The 23,813-nt window shown below is 42.0% G+C and overlaps 1 protein-coding gene across 1 annotated transcript in view; it reads left to right on the top strand.

The window, feature by feature from the left end:
- The window catches only part of LOC121605811 (collagen alpha-1(XXIV) chain), an 89,806-nt gene extending 65,993 nt beyond the window's left edge, over positions 1–23,813 (top strand). Inside the window, exons 33-60 of the mRNA XM_041935896.1 lie at positions 200–253; positions 381–434; positions 700–753; positions 1,884–1,937; positions 2,266–2,373; positions 3,138–3,191; positions 3,522–3,629; positions 4,655–4,708; positions 5,620–5,673; positions 5,802–5,858; positions 6,703–6,756; positions 7,855–7,908; positions 8,259–8,312; positions 11,272–11,325; positions 11,664–11,771; positions 15,887–15,994; positions 16,135–16,242; positions 17,575–17,628; positions 17,769–17,831; positions 18,096–18,149; positions 18,410–18,445; positions 19,421–19,456; positions 19,853–19,879; positions 20,782–20,847; positions 21,015–21,183; positions 21,336–21,445; positions 21,828–22,064; positions 22,449–23,813. Of these exons, the coding sequence (XP_041791830.1) occupies positions 200–253; positions 381–434; positions 700–753; positions 1,884–1,937; positions 2,266–2,373; positions 3,138–3,191; positions 3,522–3,629; positions 4,655–4,708; positions 5,620–5,673; positions 5,802–5,858; positions 6,703–6,756; positions 7,855–7,908; positions 8,259–8,312; positions 11,272–11,325; positions 11,664–11,771; positions 15,887–15,994; positions 16,135–16,242; positions 17,575–17,628; positions 17,769–17,831; positions 18,096–18,149; positions 18,410–18,445; positions 19,421–19,456; positions 19,853–19,879; positions 20,782–20,847; positions 21,015–21,183; positions 21,336–21,445; positions 21,828–22,064; positions 22,449–22,595 (2,190 nt within the window). The 3' untranslated portion in view covers positions 22,596–23,813. The remainder of the gene's footprint in view (positions 1–199; positions 254–380; positions 435–699; positions 754–1,883; positions 1,938–2,265; positions 2,374–3,137; positions 3,192–3,521; positions 3,630–4,654; positions 4,709–5,619; positions 5,674–5,801; positions 5,859–6,702; positions 6,757–7,854; positions 7,909–8,258; positions 8,313–11,271; positions 11,326–11,663; positions 11,772–15,886; positions 15,995–16,134; positions 16,243–17,574; positions 17,629–17,768; positions 17,832–18,095; positions 18,150–18,409; positions 18,446–19,420; positions 19,457–19,852; positions 19,880–20,781; positions 20,848–21,014; positions 21,184–21,335; positions 21,446–21,827; positions 22,065–22,448) is intronic.

Genomic DNA, 23,813 nt, shown 5'->3' with positions numbered 1-23,813 from the left:
TTTACACCAGGCACACTCAGCTGTCCCTAAACTACAGACTTTTAACTGTATGTGTTTTTGTTTTGCCATTATATGCTATAGTTATTTTATGAAGTTAAATTATTGTTTGCTTTATTCCAAGTGTGCCTAGTTAATCCAAGAGGCGATTGTATCATTAAGCTAGTGTACTAGCATCTTCTGATGGTTGTTATTCTTGCAGGGACCCAAAGGACCTCCTGGAGAGGCTGGACCTGATGGAGAGCAAGGGCCTGAAGTACTTTTCCTTAAATATTCGTAACTATTTGTCAATTCCTTCTTAATCGTTTTTGGGTTTATAGTTGACACTCCAGTGCATATAGCTCAACATGGCTTATGCCCTTTTTTCTGTCCCATCTTTGTAGGGTGGGCCTGGTGCAGAGGGGGAACCGGGTGCCATTGGAGAGCCGGGGTTAAAGGTCAGCAGCACCCTACCATGTTTTTTTGCACCCACCCCTCCTTACCCGTGCATCTTAGAAAGCATTTGTCGTGTGGACTTGAATGTTCCTACCACCCTCCAGCAAAAGCCGTGAACTTGCTCAGTCAATTTTCTGTGTAGCCCTGGGTGAAACAGCTGATTGTCCAGTCTAACACTGCTTCAGCCTCATGTTTCAGTAGTTAGTGTGCATGCACATATTCGTGTGTTTTGACCTCCAGACAGCTCAGTGTTTTGTGTCCCTGCAGGGTGATGTTGGGTCTCCAGGAGCTGAAGGGGAGCAGGGACAGGAGGGAACAAGAGTGAGTGACTCCAAACAACCCACTAATCCCTTCCTTCCTTGTGTTTGGGTAAATCTGACCCGGTCGTTTATTTACTCCCTCTCATTTTGACGAGGTCTAATCCCACGGCCCGAAGAAAGCAGAGGAGGAATTATTTTTGTCTGATGGACTATATAAATAGCACTTGGACTTCCTGAGTCTCATCTTTCTGTCCTGTCCACAGAATTAGATTCAACATTCTTTAGTAATGTTGCCCAAACATCAGACCCACTGTGCTATTTTTTACTCACGTCATGGACGAAGGGGGATTAACGAAAGCAGATGATTTCTGAGAAGCTGTCCACTTTGTACAATGGAATTATTTAATCTTTATAAATGGTCATTTGGCTACTCCAGTCAAAACAGTTGAGTCACTCCCCATTCTCCAGAATTCATCTCTTCATTACGTACCTTACATCTGGTTTTCATCACTGAATTTTTACTTCTTGCTCTTCCTCTTATCCTAATTATCTCTTGACTAAAAGAAAAAATCCAGTCAGCGTATCTTATTTTCTTTCATTGAACTTAAGGAGTAACTTAACAGACACTTAAAATCTTGTATTGCTGACCTCTGCTGGTTAACCTACACACACCGATGCAGTGATGGTGTTCCTCACGACACTGTGAGTTCAGTGTGTTTACAGGTGCAGCACAGCGCACTTCTGACCACACCCAACCACACCCATCAGTGATGCTGGCTGTGGTTGGGTGTAAAACAGCCTTTCAGCCAGAGAGGGCAGTGAAAGACTGCTTTTCACTCTCACATGATCCCTCATTCTGACTCTGACAGTTGCATGCATTGATGATCTAGGAAGTTGAGCATGTTCTCTAACGCTGCACTTTCTACATTCGCCAAATTCGGAAAAAAATTTTCTCATGAACATTTAGTGATATGTGGCTGTGCAGATAGTTTGAGATTCTAGCGAACAGCATCAGCTCCAGAAACAGTGTCCCTGTTATTACGGATGCTCCAGTTTCCCTGAAATAATTCCAGGTAAAATGGAAGTAACCAGGGTAACCACTGCTTCTGGAAAGACAGATTGCTATCAATCACTTTGTCACTTTTTGTAGCAGCAAAGAGGTTTTGTTGTAAATTGTGATGTGGGTTTTAGGGTCCTCCTGGTCCTCCTGGTGAAGATGGCCCTCAAGGAAAAGACGGAGCCAAGGTAAACATAGCAAGACCTTGTTCTTGTTAACTTAACCTCACTTCTTTCTAACAAGACCAAGCATGCAGTCAATGTGAGTTATGGATTTGTTTCTCATGGTTCTCTGGTTCTCCATATGACAACAACAATAGGGAGTTTTCTGTAGACTCTGCTTGTTGAGGATTTGAAAAAAGTTCTTAAAAGTTACATACTGAGGGAATGATTCTGTGTACCACACATTGTCTCATCTGTTGACCTCTCTCTGTTGGTAATATGAAAGTTACTATATATATTACTCAGTGTCTCCTGGTTGTCTGCCTCTCTCTCTCTGTCTCTGTCACACTGTCAGGGGGAGCCTGGTGAGCGTGGGCCAATTGGAGAGCCAGGAGATAAAGGAATAGAAGGGGACCCAGGGCCCCCAGGATCACCTGGAGAGCCTGGGAAACAGGGCTTTCGTGTAAGTTAGTTTCACATTTCCAAACTGCCAGATAAAACAGTTTTACTTCAAAGCCTTCATTTAAATTGGGGGCACTTTGATTGATACCTACATTGACGTTCTGACTCAGAAAAGACACGCTTGCAGATGATGTAAAAACTAGATCTGAAGAAAAGGTCAGAAAGATTCAGTTGGTTGCAGAACTGGTTCCTCTGGTTTTTCACTGTTCACTAAAACTGTAAAGCTACTGATAGATCATGAGCATGCTTTTCTTTGAGACATAAGAAAAATAAATCACACCTTTAGAATTTTAAAAATGCAGTAGAGCAGATTACAGAAGTGCTCTTGACCAAAGAATGCGCCTGTATCCCAGCAGGGGTCAGCCTTCTCTTCAGCAAAGACTAGAACTGGGTCATAGACTGTGGACGTTTAGTAAAGCATGATTGATCAGTCAAAGTCCTCCTCTATGTGCTTGTTTATCTTCAGATACAGATTATGATTTAGATATGTGTGTTGAGGGGCAGGAAGGTCACCAAGGTCAGAAAGGAGGGGAGGGAGCCACAGGACAGACATGTTAAGCTCTGTGGAAAAGCAACAATTTCCAGTTTACAAAGACAAAGACACAATAACAAATAATATAAAAAACAAAGTGAGACACTGAGACCAAATATGAGGTTTTGATTTAAGTAATCGCATGGTGTTTACAGCTGCGGTTATCAGTGCCTCTGGTTATTAAATTGATTTTTAGAGTGTGTGGTAATCATTGAATGAATTAACTGTTGCAGGGGCCAGAAGGAAAACTAGGGCCTCCAGGGAACAGAGGGCGACACGGCAAGAAGGTAAGGGCTTCGCTCACGACTACCTTTCCTGCACAGTATGTTTCCCTGAAACGGCAGGAAAGAGGTGGACTCAGTCCAAGGCCCTTTGGCGTTCAAGTGAACCACTGAGTCTTCTTGTTTGACCTGCCTGAGCTTTCATTTGGATCAAATGTGAAGTTGACCCACGTAACTGCAGCCAGCATTAAGACAAATAGCCACTAAAAGCTAATATGGATTTGTTTTCTGAAGTATCCTGCGTTCAAACGGGGCTAAAAGTCTACTTTCTACTTAAAGGATAGTCTTCAGACTGGGTTTTGTGCTTGCCCCCAGTGACTCTCTGTCTCATTCCAGGGAGAGAGAGGTCCTCCAGGTCTGGCCGGTGAGGTTGGCACACGCGGAGACATCGGCCAACCAGGCGAGCCGGGGCTGAAAGGAGCCAGGGGAACTCGAGGCACACCAGTTAGTTCCCATTCTTTATGTCTGTCCCTGCAATCAGGCTGCAACTGTCATACAGACACAAGTGATCATATTAAAGTCCAACTGAAATCACATTTGAACGTCCGTTGTGTAGTCATACATAATGTTAGCATATTTAGCAGTCTATGAATAAATCTAAAAAAAAGTTCATTTTCATTGAATGTGCTGAAAGGGTTTGTCAGTATCTGTTTGATTTACAGCTGGCAGGCTGCCAGAGTGCAGCTGTTACACCTGTAGTGAACAAGAGACAAAGTAAAGAAAGTTGCGCTGTAGCCTCTATGTCATTGCCAGACAGCGTGTTGCTAGCAGTGAAGAGGTCCACACCCGTTTAATGTGCTGCAGCTGAAGAGCTAATCAGCTATCTAGCATGCAAACTGATGTTAGCAGCACGCTTTTCCCGGGCGAATGTTTGTTTAGCACAGGACAAGACTAATGTGGTTGATGTTCAGACTCTGTGGCTCCTGCAGCTGCTGTCTGACTGTCTGCTCTGCCTATGATGGGACACTAGTTTACATAATATTACTTCACTTTGTATTATATCATCCATCATACTAAACATAAAATAATTGCAAATTAACAAATCTCCCTTTTTGGCAAATTCCAGTTAGGAGGTTTCTAATTGTATACTATGACAAAAAGCTATGGCTGTTTTTTTTCTTGAGAGTCAAAGCTGTAAGAGCAAAGCATTAAAGCCTCTCTTTGTTCCAGGCCTGAGAGAAAGAGCAAGAAAAGACAGCAAAAGGCTGAGAGGAAGGCATCCATTCTTTTCTCCTTCACAGAGAAAGAGAGCTCCCTTTTCAGCAGAACCACTAAGACCATGTTGTGATAGCTGTGGAGAAAAGATTTATATCCCCATCTTAAAACAGCTCTAGTCACAGGATTCAATCCGCATGTGTGTCGGTTCGAGGCCAGGCCTATATTTAGCTGAACCTGAGTTGAAAAGCAAAACAAACAGCACTGGGACTGATTCGCTCTTATTTTGTGTGTGTTTTCTGCATTGCTTCCAGGGTCGGCCTGGAGTCATGGGGATAGAAGGGCAGCCAGGACTGGCAGGATACACAGTGAGTTTCTCCTGTCCCCTGTGCACATACTTCTGGACGGCACACAGCATATACAGACCCGCATGATCAGAACATGCCATCTTATTGTGTCTTAACTGACTGCTCTGAGTTTTGTCTCTGCACATCCCACCATGCTTAGAAACATTTGGCTGGTACAAAGCAGGATTACTGAGTTAAATAACTTTGTGTAGAAAAACCCAGATGCCTACTTTTTATTTCCCATGTTGCAAGAACATGGGAAATAAAAAGTAGCTGTTCTAGGTTTATCCATCTACGTAATCCTGCTTCAAGGAACATGCACGCTTCAGAAACTGATCTCAGCTCAACATAGCTGTTGAATTTCATTTCAATCTAGCTATCTTACCTCCCCTGGTAGCTTTGTGCTGTAGGCCTAGCATGTGCTGGAGACGTCCTGAGTTTATATTTCACATTACTCCTTACTTTTAGTATTCAATGAACACAAAATAACAGAGGGGGGACAAAAACTACACAAAAAACTACCAGAGCAAAGGCAAGAGGTGCAACTGAACATGGTGAAATGTACAAGCTGATTTTTCCAGGCAGCTCCACAGCCTGGTCAGTGCCAAGATCAGTGGGTTTAGGTTGCATAACTTCAACAGGGTACCTCAAGTTCATTTATTTCTTTTTTCTGAATGTGTGTGTGTGTGTGCGTAAAGGCTCTCAGACTCATTCACACTTGACTCAGGTTGCTGAGTGATTTGTAAGTCTGTGCCAAAACCCAAAGCCTTGAGTGACAGAATGGAGGAGCTTCTCTACAAAGAAATGTGTTTATAGAAAACAGTTCTGATTAATATGCTGACAGCAGAACTCATGTTCCTCCGAGAAACATGCTGTAGCCAGTCGAAGTATGGCAGCTTCATCAGGAACTATAATCGGCTTTCTTTTGTTAGGGTCACCCTGGCAAGCCTGGGCCCACTGGACCACCAGGGCCTAAAGGGGAAAAGGTAAAATGATGCCTGAACTAGCATTTGAAATGGAATCATTTCAGTAATTTGGGTTTTAGCTTTAACATACGTCTGGTTGTACAATTTTGTGTCTGCATATGTGATTGCGTGTGTTTGCTACATTCCAGGGTTATCCAGGCGAAGACAATAAGACCCCAGGACCACCAGGGCCCTTAGGTGAACCAGTAGGTCTTGCTTTCCTTTAAACTCTCCTTTCTGATCCCTAACACTGCTTGCTCTGTTCAGTCCAAGCCGTTTCAATACCGGATTGACTGTGGAAGTAGAAGTTAATCCTGATCAGCTCCTGATCAACACCAAGACAGTGTTTTGTCCCACCAGATTGACGATAATGTGTCAGTGTTTCTGTTCTTAAACCTGTCATGCCTGTGGACCCGATTATCAGCCTGTGTGGCTCAGATCTGTTCTGTTCATTGCCGGCTGAGCAGAGCGCGCACAGAAATGTTTGACACGTCAGGGTAAGCTTAAGCTCGGCTTTGTTTGTCATCTTACATTGACTCATAATTAACAATAAAAGTCTGATCGCAACACTGCGACGAACACAAATGTTTCATTGTTAAAACTGAAACAGGCTTAATTACTTTTATACAAAACATTTTCATCTTTGACAAGAGCAAGAGTCAGTGAGAGCCATTATTCACCCTGAATTACCTCAAGGAAACAAAGTCGCTCTTACACTAATATCAAAAGAGGATCAGGACTCCTGTATGAGTAGCACTGGATTTTCAAGCTGGCACAGTATTACAGAACATAGAACGAGCAACACAATGGTAGCCACTTTCTTGGTCCTGACCAAGATTAGCTGAAAGTACGGTTCAAGGTGAAATGATGCCTTTCCATCTGACTCTGGCAAAGATCCAGACTCATAGGTCACATCTGAAGAATAAGCTTCATGTGTGTCGGCCTGAGGAGCGACTCTGTATTTAAGTCGCTCGATTGAAGTTTCTTGGGTATAAATGACTTCATGTTCATACAGCATCTATTCATGTGTGTGCATTTGTGTCTACACAGGGGCCCCCAGGAGAACGAGGAGAGCGCGGAGAGCCAGGGGATGAAGGATATCAGGTAGACAAAATCACTAAGTCAACATCAGAGATATCTCACAGTCACCGCTCAGGGTGCTTGTCTACTCGATTGGTGTTCGTGCTGTTTTGGTGCTCAGTTGAACGCTACTCGGCTCAGGTTAGGGCAGACCGCACTTGTTGGGGAGGATTAGCAGATTCCCAACGGTAAGGCTGGGGAATTGTGTTGTTTATGTCACTTCACGCCTTTCAGACACATCATTTTCCCTCAAAAAGTACACACACATGCACATATTCACTGTCCAAGCTATTTGGGATATGGGATACTTTATTTTGAACAGCTGTTCATGTTGGACTGTGAATGGATGATTCTGAACAGGCAAAGCTGATCAACAATATATCGATAAAAGAAAAACAGTGAAATGACCAAAAACTCAAGGATGCGGTACATCTCCAGTCATAGTTTTTCAAAGATTTGAAATCATCCCAGACCCTCTCAGGACCCTGCTTAGAATTCTCCGAATGTAGAGAGACCCAAACTGTTGGGTAACACTTGTATAACTGTTATAAGGACAGTCCTGTGAAGAATCACTAGAGATAACCGTGACCCATTTCCAGCTCCAGCTCCAGCTGGGTTCATAGTCATAACAACTAATATTTAGTTTTGGCAGTCATCATTCCCCAGATGTCTATTAAATACTCTATTAGGTCAGTCTCGCTTTTCTTCATTTGAGTGCAGAATTTACAAATCCTGTTTACTAAACCTGTCTTACAACCCCTATTCCGAAAAGGTTGGGACTCACAAAATGTGTGTTTATCTTAACATAGCCGGTTTTAAGAAGTGTTCCCAGTCTTTTGTTGCTCCTGACCCACCTTCTTTGAAATGTGTTCATGAGGTCAAACATTAAATGTATTCTCTTTGTACTTTTTTGGAATCAGGGTTGTGATGGTATACATATAGTAAAACTTGGTTTTGCGACTGTAGAGCCTGTAATTGAGCAGTTGTCTTTCCTGTTCTGTAAATGGTACTCACGAGAAAACATATATGTATTTGTGAGGTCTCTCAGACATCAGGCACTGATAGGACCGAGAATTGGAGAGACAAATATAATATATAATCTATATTAAAATTGTGTTTCAGGGCCATGCTGGTACCATCGGATCTCGTGGAGCTATTGGACCACAAGGCCCACCGGTAAGTCAGTAAATGTCTGTAGTTAGTAAGTGTTGGAAAGGACGAAACAACCTTACCAATAGTGGGACTAAATATATGAAATGTGTAAATATGAAGGGCATAGAGTCATTTAAATCAGCAGGGTTTATCTCCTCAAGAGTGTGAATGTGCCCCAAGTGGGATTCTGTGCTATCCTGTGTGTCCAAAATGGACAGGCTCAGATTAACAATAACAATAATAGAATACAAGCAATAATGTCTTCCTGAAAAAGGTAACCATTTCAATGACAGTTATTGTGTAAATGGAGGATGGATCAAATCACAGCTCAGTGTTGTTGTTTGCGTGTGTGTTTGTCTTCTTGCTTTGTTCAGGGATCACCAGGCGTCCCTGGAGAACCAGGCCCAAAGGGAGAGATAGGTGCACCGGTGAGTCCATTCGAATTCCTTCAGCAGGCAAATCAAACACACGTCTACGTATATGACTTCTCTGATGTATAAAGTAAAGAGCTTGAGAAGTCGTTGAGCTCGGCCTTCTTCCTGCAGATAAGATGCAGGAGATTTCAGCATCGGTTTCTAGTACTAGGTTTTTATTTTTTTTTGTGCTGAATAGGCCTTTAACTCTGAACAAAACCAATAAATGTATGAATAAATACATAAATGTATGAGCCTTGTTCAGTCAGGCAGGGTTGGGGTTGGTTGGGCTGGTTTATAAATGACGCTGTGAATAAAAGCAAATCCTTCTGTTTACTGCAACCACAGGCATTCAGCCAAAGTACAAAGACTTTGAGCTGTGGTTGATGAGGTCATCTCAGCTGTGGCGGAATTTTAGTCAAGTATCAGAAACCAGGTGGTAGAAATAGGCTTTTGACTACAGAATGAAGAATGGAAAGCATTGAGAGAAATAAAGCAAGTTTTCACAACCACCCTGAACACACGACTCTACACATCTAAGTTGTCCTTTTTTCCCATCGATGTCTGTCTAAGATATTTTGCTTTTGTTCATTGAACCTTATATTACAGAAATCCTGAGAGGCAAGTGAGGAAGAAAAAACATTTTGGTGATCCATGTTCTTCTAGATTGTTTCCTCTCCTGTGCTTGTGACAGGTGAAACACAGGTTGTGCCGGGACAATCTTTCTGATCTAATCTGTCTGATCTTTCCTTACATTTGTTTTGTGAAACAGGTGTGTGTGTGTGGGGCTTATAATGTATATGCAATGGGGGGGGGTGCTCGCTTTTGAGGGTCCAGCAATTGTATGTGGGTGGCCATGGCCCCTGTGGAGTTCCCTTGGCCATACTAAACACATGTATCACACTAACCTCTGCGATGGCTGAACTGCTACTCCTTGGTGAGGCATCTGATGTTAGATGTAAGTGATGGTGATGATGATGATGATGATGATGATGACGATGATGCTACTCGCAGCTCGTTTTCTAGCTTTGGGTCAGTCAAGTCTTTGCAAGTGTCAGTTTTGGAAAGAGCTGCTCAGTGCTTTAGTTGTAGTGTTCATCTTTTTCATTTGCACTTGGCACAGCTTTAATTCAGCTCTGAGAGCTGCTTGCTAACATCCACCATGAAGGCCAAATCACAGAGCACTCGCTATCACTGAGTTTCCACCACAGGTTTTCTCTTCATCTCTATGAATTATTCCAGACTAGCTGTCAGTTCGGAACAGTTTTCTATCAGCTCTGCAGCAGCAACAAAACTCTCCTTCACAAATTCTCCTTCTGAATGAGGTTTTAGCTTCTTAGCTATCAGCTTCACCATAAAACCTGGTCTCTGTCAAAATGTGTCTTGTGAAAGCTGTGATGACTCTTGAGATTTTCATCACTGCGAGCAAGTCCACAAAAAACTAACCTAGACATACTGGTTTGACATCAACAAAAAAGAACAGTTTGTCCTTTTCTGTTGGAAGGCGCAATACTCTAAGTGTCCTTTTTTTGCCAACAGTCGTCATGATTATTTTAGTATTCGTGTGATATCAACCGCTTGTTGCGTACAGGGACCACTAGAAAAAATGTGTTGGTCTACTATTTTATATTATTTTTTTAATTACTGACAAAAGTTATTGCTTTTTTGTATTGAAGAATTGAATCACAGGTCTTGCAGGATGTGTATGTCCCCAGAGGCTCCTACCCCTGCTGTACAACATGGGATGGTGGTGCACCTCAGTCCCCTGTGGCAGAACATAGTATTACAACAACGAAATGTTCCTGGCAAAACTTTTTTCCCCCCTCCTGTTTCACGGAAATAAAAAAAGGAACTTGGAAGATTATCCTGGCAAAAACCTATTTCACCTGTGTTTATGTCATAAACAGGAGAGAAAACAACATAGATCTGATTTAGAAAAGGCATCACTACAATTTTTTTCACTTGCCTCTCAGGGTTTCCGTATTCAACAGTTTGCAGAAACACCCTGAAGCCATAGCAGTTGGCATCAAAGCAGACATCTTTTGGTAAAACAAGTCTTCCTGAACTGTTAGGCTTTGCTTTCTTAGCTGTCAGATCCTTTTAAGTCACTGGCCTCCTGATTACATAACTTCATTTTCACTTCGAGCCTCTCTGATCAACTTCCACATAGCCTTCTTAATAGTGGAGTATTCACAGGTTCCCAGACACCACTGACTTTCTTCCACATGTGAAACAGCTTGTACGTGATTGAAGAGTGATTATATAACCAGTTCAGTGTATTCAGCCTGGCTTGAGTTTGAACCTTGAGTTTGAGCAGTGTTGTCACGTGCAACATATAGACCCATCTGTTCAGAAACACCAATACATTAACTGTCTGCCAGGAAACACTGGAACGTTTATGATCTGCTGTATATCTGTTTCAAATTAAGCACTTTGGTGAGGCATTCCTTGGGGGATAGCTCTCTAGGACTGCACATACATAACTTACTGTACCAGGGAGAGAAAATATGTTAAGCAAGAGGATGGTTTACATATATTTTTCTGTTATCTTAGTTGATACCCTGTTTGTCTTTTTGACTTGGCTTTGAAATGTGCAAATATAAATGAAGTTTATGATGTTTATATTGTTAAGCATGTCAATTTACTCTAGCATTTGTATATTTTATATATTATTAAATAAAACATTATGCAGTGGAGGTGTGTTTTAGTGTTATGCAAACACATCAGTGTGATTTAATCCAGTGCCATCTAAGGTGTTAAATATACAGTTAACAGTAGTGTATATTTCTTTGACTGTCTGGACTGAGTAAAGTACAGAAACAGTCCTGACCTTGGATTCGCCATAAGACTCATATTAGACATGCTCTTTATAATGTCCCGCTCTTCAATAGGAAGCGAATGAGACATACTGTATAACCTTGTGTGTTTTTGTGAGTGCCCATGTATATTTTGCTCTTCGTGTGTGTTTGTTCAGGGCTCAGCAGGAAAGAAAGGAGAAAGGGGGCTGAGTGGATCTCCTGGCATTGAAGTGAGCATCACACCACCTCCACCACATGCATGGCTCAGAGAGACACAGCAGCTCAAAGATCGTGGAACTTAAAACTGCTCTCCGTCAGGAATTAATTTCGTCCACCAGCGCAAGAAAATAACTTTATGCATTTTGCACAATAGGTGAAGTGCAAACTCGAGAAAATAAAACTTGAGTGACAGAATGTACAAATAGACAAAGAAGGAAGAATGGACAAATTCAACAAAAAGTCAACATAAGTCACACTGTTTGATTGACAAGTAATCTCAGTGCACTTTAAACACAGCACAAGATTGCTGAGATTAAGTGACATTGTCATTGTTATGATAATCTTTCAGGGCCTGATTGGCTTACCTGGACTAATGGGAATGAAGGGCTACCCAGGAGCGGATGGTCCCCCAGGACTGACCGGTTTACCAGGATTTCCAGGAAAACAAGGACGACAGGTAATCAACGACGGTATCGTATAGATAGTAATGTATGTACCTATCTGAATATAATTGCAGCTTTACAGATGGACATCCCATTATGTTTCGATCCTACCCCCTAAACATCAAACACACACACGGTGAAATAAGCTTTTACATTACACAGCTAGTTCTGTTGATGTTGTTTCTCTACAGGAAATGTGTCCCCACGATGTCTCTGTGTTCTGGCAGCTCTGTTGCTCTCATGCCTCTCTGTTCCTGCCAACGCATCTCACTCTGTTAATGGATCTTTGCCCTTCTTAAGTGCAGTCAGCATTAAAACAAATACTAAATAGGGTTAAGTTATAAGTAGCTGATTTGCTTGCCTGTTTGGCCACTCATATATCTGGTAAACATATAAAAGGCACAGCTCACTGATGTGTTCTTCTCACGTCAGTTAGGACAGAGGTGATTGAGCTACATGGATCATGACGAGTTTGACCCCATATAACACGGTAGACACAAGTGAGCTACAACAATAGTGACCCATCAAAAATGACATTGTGGAGATTCATATTTGTAAATAACAAAGCTGACAGTGTGGCTGACGCTCACACACACACAGGAAACCAGTTTCATGCTCTGTCTCAGAACGTTCGTCTTCAGCACCACAGACAGGTCACAGATGAAGTCAGAATATTTACTTACATAACTGAACTTTCCAGAGGAAGATATCCTTTACTGTACTTCTAACCTCTATAGCTGACTTGTGGTCTGTTTAGAGGATATATGAAGCCAACGACAGACACTCCTCACCTTTACCTTTTAAGGACCTTGCCTTCACAGATTTCACTGGTCACTCAACAAGCTTACGGCAAGTTAAATCTTCATTGCTCTGGCAGAGATTGACCAAATATGGTCCACGATGAATAAAGCTGTATGAATATTACCGACAGAAAGTGGACTGCTGGAAACAAGTTAAAAATGGTCCAAACATCAGAGGTGAAATGCAGCAACAGATAATTTAAATCACCTTATTGTTTTTCGTTCTTAGCTGCATTAGACCACAGAGTGCCTCAGGAGACACCATATAGACCTCACTACCCATTCAGCCATCCTGCTAACGTGGGCCACATTGTCCACCTAAGCACGGGGATTTCATTTGATGATGTCTGATTCCCCAAAGCTCTCCTTCAGCTGTTACCATCTGTAGTTTTAAGAGTGAGACAAACGACTGAGATTGACTAATCATTAAATGCCTTGTTTGATTTGATTGGCTTACTCTGGTCGCGACGCAGCGGGCTTATCCAAATACGTGTGCAGCCAGAGAGGATTGGGATTTCATGCATGAATGTCCTTGTCCTTTTCAGCCAAGAGTTGGAAAGCCAAGTCCTTTCTGTCTGGCTTTCATTTATATAATGTTGCTGTGTAAAAGTCTAGCAAGTCTAATTTTGGCCACTGATGTTTTTCACTTTGACTGAATTGATGCGGTTTCTTGCTAGCAGAATTCATCCCATACTCTACAGCTCCTAAATCACACAAGATATTTTCTATAATTTGAATATATTATGTACTAGCTGTAAATTGAAAGAAATCTGCTTTATTTTATTCAGAGAGACCTGTTCGTGCACGTGAGCTGTGTCTGGAGATAGCAGGTTTTGTTGAGCCAAGAGTCTGCTTCAGTAGTGTCGAGTTCCTCTTCCACTACAAAGCATGCAGGGCTGTCTCAGTGGGAGAGGTCTACAGGAAACTCTATTTTCAGTTTCACACTATGTGCTTCCATAGTGGGAAAGATACTGTAATATGGCTTTCTTCTGCCTCTGCTGGCAGGCTGCAGAGTCCCTGCAGAATACTCCTCATCCTCTGTCCTTGTTAGTCATTATTTCCATAATGATTGTGAATTATCTTCTTATTTATTGTTTTCCTCATTACCTGCTGCATATTCATTTCTATTTGCATTGCCAGTTGGATGCATTGGCACGGTGAAGGGAAAAGACCTTTTTAAAACACAGATCTGGATCGTTTCTGCTTTATTGGACAGTGTAATAGTGGAGAGCAACAAGAAAGAAATGCAGTCAAGGTAATTTTCAGAAATCAAACTGACAAATTTTCACCAGCACTCAGTGTGTTTCAAACTTGAAGCACCAGACAGGTGATTTTACTGGAGGCTCCTGCCTTTGGGTTAGCCGTTCAATAGAAGAAATAACATCAGGAAGCTTTGATGATGGCTAATTTGTATTAATAAGCCTCAAAATGCCGACTGTGACCTAAGTTTGCTTACATATGTCAACGCACAAAAAGATAAAAACAAGTGAACAAATAAGGTAAAAAAAACAGTATGAAACAGCACAATCAGACAAAAATCAAACCAAAACAAAGCCAGAATTGGATAAAAGGCCAAGATTAGCGGATTGGAGTGGTTGAGAAGTGGAATACAGAACGAGGTGATCAGAAATGTCACTGGGGCAAGGTCATGCAGAGCCTTATCAGTAACCAACAGGATCTTGTTGTTTATTCTAAATTTTACTGGAAGCCAATGGAGGGAACAGGGGTAATGTGGGACTGTCTGCTAGTTCCAGTCATCAGCCTGGCAGCTGCATTTTGAGCCAACTGCAAACCTTCTAGAGCAGCTTGACTTGTACAGGGAATTACTGTTATCTAAGTGGGAGACAGTGAAGGTGTGAATCAGTAGTTAAAGATCGGTAGATGACAGCATTCATCTGATTTTAGTGATGTTCTTAGCTGAAGAAAACAGGACTGGATGAGCTTAGTAACATGATGGTCAGAAATCATGTACTGACAGTGCAGAAGCTTATTTTCCAGCATCTGTGTGCTTGTGTCAACATATTTGGTATTAAGTAAAGTTCTGTTAGTTTGGATTGCTGTGTGCTGAAGGAAAAACCCTTAAGATCATGACTATCACAATGGACATGGTCAGAAAGAGGTTATAACGCTGTAATTGGGGATCCTGATAAAAGCTCAGCATGTTTGTCTGTCAGGTTTGGATGAGTCAGATTTAATTAAATCTCTGAGTGATCTTATTAAGATGATAGACAGCGGGTTTTTCTTACGCAAGAGCTACTCAGCACCTGCAGGTTGGGGGTTCACCAGTTAACCTACAGCAGTGTAATTCCAACCCGGCTCCTGACTCATCCGCTCTCCTCGCGGTGATCGAGGAACAAGCCGCCATATGTGACCCACTCAATCTGTTATTCTAATATCACTCACTCCCGTCTGCCTCACCACCCTGCTGATGGAGCAGGAAACCGCTGTGGTTTGCGGTGCGAGACAACAACTCAGTGACAGGCAGTCAGTTTTATGAGTACACTTGCGGAGCACACTGTCAAGAAATGTTATAACCAGGAGAGGGGTCAGACTTCAGCAGTGTGGCTTACAGCTGTGACTACCCAACACATTTAGAAATGTGTTTGGATGCATTGAAAGAAACAAAGTTGAAACACTGAAAAGAAGTGAAGTAATTTGTCAATTATATATATTTCTTTTTTTATAGCAATGCCCTGCACATACCTGTACTTGTATCCAGTGTTATTCCTTACGTAAAGGACTGTACTGCTGGGTGAGCATTGGGTATAAACTGCCTTTGTTTGACATAACTTGCCACTGGCTGTTATGGCCGTTGAAAACCTTTCCATGTTAATACATTCAAGGATGCTCAGACAGCACAAGTGAGTTTCAACTGTTTTAGAGCAAAAAATCAGGTATCACGTACTTACGTAGCACACAGAATTTATTTTTATTTTATTTTATTTATTTTTTTTTACCACTAATAGCACCATGGGGCAGTGTTTTGAAGAGTGTGTTACCGTTTTGTTTGTATCTGATGCAAAGACGCTCATACACACTGCACATGGTTCCGTGCTTTTCTACTGTTCAACAGTAATGGCTGTAGTGCCAAGAGAAGTATCAATGCTCTAGCAAAGGCATAAGATGAAGCATGCTTGCTGTAAACAGGAATATAAACTATACAGGTTCCAAAATCTTAGAAAATTTTCAGAAAAAATACGTTTTTCTCAGTCAAAAGATCTTTTTATATATTCTTTGTATATTTTATATATAACCATGCTGTTCATTGACATTTTGATTTGACATTTACAATTGAAATTGTATTGATGTCAATTCTGGTGTGCATTCAGGGTCAGAGAGGCTTGATGGGACAAGAGGGACCTGTTGGACGTCCAGGATCCAGGGGAGAGGTTGGACTTCCTGGACCACCTGGAGAAAGAGGACCGTCCGGTCAGAAGGTGAGAGCAATAATAGTGATCCTTGTCAACCTAGTTGTTGTAGCGTGTCTTGATTGTACAAAAAGGTGTCTGGTGAAGAAACATTTTCCTTGTTCCTTTAAGTTGTGCTAACAACTTAACTGCTGACCTTTTTGGTTTAGGGAGAACTGGGACTGCCAGGGGACAGGGGAGCCTCGGGAAGCAAAGGCATGGAGGGGACTACAGGTGACCAGGGCAGGAAAGGTGACCTCGGACCCAAAGGACAACCAGTGAGTATATACAGGCATTTGTGGTTTAAAGCAAAAGTCCACCTTAAAATAGTTTCATGTTTATTTCCATAGACTGGAGAAACTGTTCAACTGTAGATATTGTGGCAGTTTGGGGTAATTTGTTGGGATATTGGCACATGAGTTTCAGATTTGTCACTATCTTGCACTTATTACTGTGAAAGCTACTGACAGATCTGAACCTCAAACATGCCACCATCCCAAGAAAGCGAGAAGCGACATCAAGTACAGCTGAACTGTTGATAGACAGATGATACATGACAAGATATATTATGTGACGAAATCCTCCTCCGATGCGTCTGGTTGTACTCTTCTTCTCTTCTATTTCTGGTGTTTATTTGTAACTGTTTGATCCTCACATTCATGCTTTTTTCTTTGACGTTCATTCAAATGTCTTTTGCATATGAACACGTGTCTTTCTGAACTGTTCAAGTCATAAGAATATAGGTCACTGCATTGTACTTTTTAAATTGATACCATACCAAGGAATGTTCTTGTTTAAAAAGGGGTTTTATAAGCTTATATACATTCTTTAATACCTCTCTGAATATAGCTCCGGGGGTTTAGATAGCCAGTCTGTGGTGGGGTTTATAATGTGTGTGTCTGACACTTTTCCACCCCGAGTGGAGTAACAAATTATCTGGGCGAGACCAGGAATGGAAACATTCCGCCTGCTAAGGCCAAGTTATGTAAGATCCTCACACTCCAGGGACCAGAAAAAGAGGTGCTCCACTTTACTTATGTAACTCCTCAAAGAGGAAGAAAAAAGAAACAATATTCAATCCCTTGCTCTCCCCTCCCTCCACTAGCTGCCTTCATTGATGCTTGTGAAACAGAGAGCGGACTCAGGCCCTTGGGTCAGATCCCTTTACACTTTTCAGTGAATAGAGTTTCTCGGTCAAAGTCGCTGGCCCGAAAGCAGAGCTGTCTAGAGGATGTGGATGACTGGCTGTACAAACATGGTGTCTGCCACCCTGGATGACAGACAGTGCTCAGACACAGAGGAGGGTACAGACACCTAAACCCACAGTGTGCGTTTCTAAGAGGGTGTTAGAGCGATCTGCACCTGCTATAGACTGTGTCTGCCCCAGTACTTTCAAATGGACGAGGACATTTTTAAATGGCCAACTTACTGTGTTCCTGCTGTGTCTGGACCTGTAAGATGGAATGAAAAATCACCCGAAAGTACACATCTCACACACCCTAGCTTATTAAATGATGTGTTTGTTAAATGCATGCTAAATGCTACAATGAAAGAGTCCAAAAGGCGAGACTCCTCTGTTGCTATGATGTTATTGTCTTTTCTGCTTGTAGGGGGAATCTGGAGATCTGGGAATGGTTGGTTTACAGGGCTTTCCAGGGCCGTCGGTAAGCGACTGAGTACCCAACCGACACTTCAGAGTGTAAAATATATATACAACATAACAGAAGAGCAGCTGAGATTTATACATAGAGCCCCTGTATAATGACACACGAGGATTGACAAGACCTCTTCTTCCTTCAAACAGGGGCCTAATGGTGATTTGGGATTGAGAGGCATCCCTGGCCCAAAAGGCCCAATGGGGGCTCTGGTAAGTTTAGCAAAAATAGAATCTGTAGACACACCACTGTACTTTCTCCAGATGTACTGCTTGAAGTCCAACCTCAAAATTACAAAAAGGAATACAAGATTCAGTTGTGTAACCAAGCCCCTATGAAGACATAAACAGAGTAAGCACAACTTTCATTGTAATCACTTAGGCCACCCTGAAGTCTGCTGGATACATGGTGACCACCTTCTTCAATGTCTAAATTCAGACAGACTTGTTCATAATCCATCCTACTGTTTGTTTCAGGGATTCACTGGACCTGTCGGCCCTGAAGGAATGATGGGCCCAGTGGGAAAACCCGTAGGTTTCTGTGTGTGTGTGTGTGTGTGTGTGTGTGTGTGTGTGTGTGTGTAACAAAAATTATGTAACAAGGCAATCAGTAGACAGTGATCATTCTGTAGTACTGAGAAAGATGTAGGCACAATGGAAGTAATTAAATACTCTTTTCCTTTTAATAAAACCAGTCTGTCAACTGGAAATGTGCTAATTCTGGTTTCCATAGAATACAGAGGTGGATACTGTACTGTGTGTGTTTTCATGTTGTTACTTCTTTTCCACAGGGGTACAGGGGTCCAAAGGGAAACAGTGGCGAAATGGTAAGATCTGAGTCAAACCAGGAGTCAGACACTGAAAAGTCTGTCAGTCTGATTATATGATAATGATTTATGATATACGTATGGTTACATGCTGATATACTTCACATACCTTACAGAGAAAGCTTTGCTGGTTATCACGGCACCACCTCAAAGCAGATTGTAGCAGTGAAAAAGGACCTACTGCAGATGACAAAGGCCGCTCAGTGATGAATGAAGTTAGCTGGGGTTCTGCAGTAGATTTGTTTTCATGACTGTGCTGAAGTGACAGCATATTGCTGTGGCTGAGTCGCAGCGAAAGCAGCCGTTACTCAGTATCTCCTGGAGCTCGCTGTGGGGCCTTACAGCACTGTCAGACCGTCTTGTGTAAACACTGTTGAGGAAATGCCTTGTCAAAATATTAGCATGGCGAACCACAGCGCAATCCGCAGAGTCACTTCTTTATCCCTGCTCCCAGTCTGTAATGCAAACTGTAGTAAGATACATGCACACAGTCATGAACGCAGTGTACACAATGGCTCCTTCACTCTCGCCTTTTCTCAGACACTCATGGTGTCAAATATGTGCAAACGCTCACGTATAAGGACGTGAACTACCTGGAACCCCACCAACAGACTTAATAAAGTCCAGCTGCCCTAGGTAGCTCCTATAGAACAGTCAGCCAGAGGGGGCAGTAGCTAACCACTGTGCTTATGTACAACGTGATACACAGTCAGTTCCCGGCTTCCTCACAGCATCACAGAGAAAGGCGAGGGGAGAAAATGAATCATGAGTGCTGCTCTGCTCACTGCAGTGCTGTACTTGAGTTACCCGGTGCATGTTATTTTTAAAGCTCTCGGCTAGCAGTGGGGTATTTAGGTGCGGGAGTTGTCACATTGGTTGCTACAGTAAAGTCTTCAGGTTATCAAATCAAACAGGAGTAAACAATACATAATGCACGTTTTAGCTATTTTAACACTGATTTTCTCACATTTATAGGGGCCTCAAGGACCACAAGGAAGTCCAGGACCCAGAGTAAGTGTTAACCTCCCTATCACATTTCAGCTTTATACTACAAATACTCTTTAAATGTAACAGTTAAGCGCTGCAATATCTCTAATTATAGAGCATTGTGGATTGGTGCGCTTCTAATTCTGTCAGTCAAGGCAGAATTTTTAATTTTGGACCAGAATGAATAAAAACAGGACAAAACAATTTCGAATGGCTGGTGGCATTGTCATATGGACGATCTCAGATTGAGAAAGTACAATTCTCCTCTATATATGCATTACGAAATAAAAAAGACTAATCTACTCCAGATTTATGTGGTCAGTCCAAACAAGGCTGATTTCTGGTTTACCAGGAATAAACTGAACCCACAATGGGATCACTGTGTCACTCATTTTGTCTTCTTCTTTCTTCCCACGTTAGGGACCTCCTGGTGCTCCAGGTCCCACAGTAAGTGCTTCACTCTCATAGACTGGATCTGCTAGAAGTCACAAGGCCTGTTTTGAATTTGATGTGAAAGGCATAAAGTTTGGACCGTAACGTTGAAGGATAATGGATTAAAAAAAAAAAAACCCTGCATTTTACAGTTGGCTAAATCCTGCATCCTGTTGTATGTCTTACTCTCAGTCTGAGAGCAATCCTGTTCCCTCTGTCTCTGTTCCTGAAACCCAATCAGTGTGACTGTCCAAGCTTCAGAAGACTTTTCAAAGACATAGAGACATTTGATTGGAGCCATTTCCCTGACAGCCGAGCAAAGCCAGACTGTGACAGAGCCAGGCAAAGCATTTTGTTTACTTATTTGCTGAACTACAGACGAGCCAACAATTCATCCATTTCAGTGATAAGACTTGTGAGAACACTTGTAATTTAGTTTCAGTAGCGTTGCCAGTGGAGATCAGTGATTAGTGTTCTTTGGCACTGCGAGAGCAACCCTCTTCACATTCATTATCTGTCCTAACTTGTGGATAAAGTGTAGCTTTCTTCTATCTGAATGACCTCGAACAGTTCTAGGAACCCAGAAAAACAACTAGATCAGATGCCTAATGTTTACACACATTACGTGATAACTGTAGTGTTTATGCTGAGTGGAACGTGTTATCCTTCCCCCCTACTGAAGTCAGGAATGTGAAGGTTTATTGACGCAAGACTTATTTTACTGCTGTCCTCTGGTATTAAAGTGTATTCTTATCCTATTAAAGTTTTCTCTATAAACTGCACCCGTATTGAAACGGCCATGTTTTCTATAGCCAATGAACAAGCGTACGGATTAAAATCTTTCAGTTAAATAATGAACAGGCCACTGAATCTGTTATGTTTTCATTAAACTGAATTTGCTGATCTTGAATCCACAGAGGCAGATATATGATGACTCAGCAGTCTACGGTCTATCTGACTCTAACGCTGAGCTCAGGACGGAGGTAAGGCACTCATGCACTCAATGCACGGGGTGATATTTGGATGGATGGCAGATAAGTTGGCATATCAGTTAAAAATTGTAATGCTACAGTTGGTATTGTAACTGTACCGCAGGGATTGATATAGAGTGTTGGAGTTTGACGATGTTATCTTTCCCATTCTTCACCAGAGTTTCCAGAACACAGAGATGGGCCTGCCAGACCAGAATACTGAGATACTCAAGACTCTTCGTTATTTAAGCAGTGTGATTGAGAGCATCAAAAAGCCTCTGGGCACGCGGGAGAACCCGGCTCGTGTCTGCAAAGATCTGCTCGACTGTCATCAAAACCTCAAAGATGGTGAGAGTCTGTGAAGTGGCGAGAGAATTTTCAAAATATGATTTTTTTGTTGTTACAAAAGTTGAAGCGAATGGGAGTGTTTGCATGCGTAGAATTCTTGTTGTCTCTCTGTCTCACTCTGTCTGTCCTCTCTTTGAATTCGGGTCTTTCAGGTTGGTTCTGGATTGATCCAAACTTGGGCTGTACTTCTGATGCCTTCAAGGTCTTCTGCAACTTTACTGCAGGAGGGCAGACCTGTTTACATCCAGTAGCCTCTAATAAGGTAACGCTGAAGCGGCAAACGTAGCTACATGTCACAGTGCTGGATAAAAGAAAGGGTTCAGCCTAAATTAATAGAAATAGCGGTTATCGTGCCGTGGTTTGGATGTTGCAGACAGGTGTCATTCTGTCATTCCCCTCTCCATTCATGTCAGTTGATTCTTTGAACATTTCCACTAACTGCAATTCACTGTAACATAACTGCAATCCAAATATTTAAAATTGGATGAGCAGTAACTGCAACAGCCCTCCATTCTTTGCTTTAAAGGAGGAGACACTGTTGGAGGTTTTGTCACAGTCTTTCAAATGTTTGAAATGCAAGTCTTTATCCTGTTGTGGTCATGACGGCAGACTGATCACACTGGTGTTTCTGCTTTCCGCCGCAGATGGTGTTTGGTGTAGGGAAAGTCCAAATGAAGTTTCTCCATTTACTGAGTACCGAGGCCAGCCACAGCATCACAGTCCACTGCCTAAATGATTCTCCCTACGACACCACAGACAGCTTCAGCTCCGCTGGATCCATACCGCAGGACAGCACTACACTTCGGTTTCGTGGCTGGAACAAACAGATGTTTGAGAAAGACACACTACTTGAACCACATGTGCTACAAGATGAGTGCAAGGTGATGAGCCGGACAGAGAACTGATTCAGCAAATCATAGGACTAAACAGACTTGACAGCTAAATTCATCTTAGTGTTTCACCCATTGAGATTTTGACTGGTCTGGTTGATACAGCTGTGCCTTTTTTTCTGTGAAGACACTGACAGAGCTGGTTTGCAGAAAAGCTCTAACATGCAGCTCTTTTCATTCTTAAGAAACTCGCACAAATATTATTATTATATTTGAAGAGATACATTAAGCTTTTATATTAGACCTGGATTTTAAGAAAATTTGAAATACATTTCCAAAGTTATTCTGCAATATGTATGCCTTTTATCAGTTTGGAATATTTGAATCCGTTGAATGATGTTTCTTTGTTTCTTTCCTCCACCTATCCTCTTTCAGATCCAAGATGGCAGCTGGCACCAGTCACGTTTCTTCTTCCATACTCAGGACAGTCGTCAGCTACCTATTGTAGACATACAGGAGTTTCCCACATCACAGCCCGATAGTCAGCGACATATAGAAATCGATCCAGTCTGCTTCCTCTGACACCAACATCACCGCTCATGTAGCCTATTTACATGAGCTACTAAAATACAAGGCTGTCTACCAAAGAGCGAGTGTCCATCAGACTTTGCCACGGAAACCGTTAATGGGACCTGTTGGACAGCATATGTCCCATCGAAGGCAGGTCTGCATGGAAGAACTCAATCTCTGCGGAACATCCAGGCCAAGAAGGCCAAAGGAGAGCAGTGTATACCAGTATTTATCGATAACTGTGTAAAGTTTGTTTTGTTGATAATTATTAGTCGAATGGTGCTTAGGTTGCTGTATATGGACCGATATTACTCCCTGATCACAGGGTAGGGCCTCACTAAGCAGCAGCCTGTCCAAACCCTCAAACACACCCAGACCATCCTAAGCAGAGGCTTAACCCGAAGGAGCGTGCCAGGCCTCTACATAGGAGCACTGTCTAACTAAAGGTTTTTTATGAGTGCAATAGCATGTGGATAATGTGTGACTGCTTTAAATATTTCATTCTCTGATCAAAGGCTATATTTTACATTGTTTTCATGATATTTTTGTCTTTGGTCCTTCCCAGTTGGACCTGCACATCTCGACAGATGGTGCTCTACCTCTACCTGCTCATTTGCTTTCTAGAATAGTTGCTCATGTCAAGTTAGTCTTTTTTTTTTTTTGCCTTTGTGTTGTATGTACCGGTTACATCAAGATTTGTTATGTTGTATAAGTACTTATGTTGATTTGGTCATTTCTAATTTATGAACCATTTTTTTGATACACTACATATTTTTTGTAGCCTCGCCTTCTATGTGGTAGGTTCTTCAGGGGAAACCTATCATTGGTGCTGCAACAGAGAATGAGTCATCAGTGAGTTTTTACATTTCCTGTGTATATATTGACAGCATACTGTATGTTTATTTATATCCTTTCTGTTTTTTGTTCACATTACTGTACCACAGTAAGTTATACTCTCAGAGAACTATTTGGTCAACCACAACTCAGTCTAAAGAAGTATTTATGTTTTAAAGGTGTGTTTGTGTGTTCACACCTGTGACTGTATGTGTATCATACTGTTATTTCAGTTAATTCAGTGGTGGTTAGGTGGACTGGCAGCTACCGTGGGCCAGAGCCAGAATACACAGAAAACACAGTCATCATATTCTTAAGTTATATTACCTTGAACAAAGTGTAATTATATAAAGTTTGTGGAGGATACGGTTAGATGCAAATGTGTAAATAATAAAT

This window comes from Chelmon rostratus, chromosome 4, assembly GCF_017976325.1.
Source record: "Chelmon rostratus isolate fCheRos1 chromosome 4, fCheRos1.pri, whole genome shotgun sequence".
Taxonomy (NCBI): Eukaryota; Metazoa; Chordata; class Actinopteri; order Chaetodontiformes; family Chaetodontidae; genus Chelmon; species Chelmon rostratus.
Note: the sequence above shows the minus strand (reverse complement) of the source record. Positions and strands in the feature narration are given on the sequence as shown.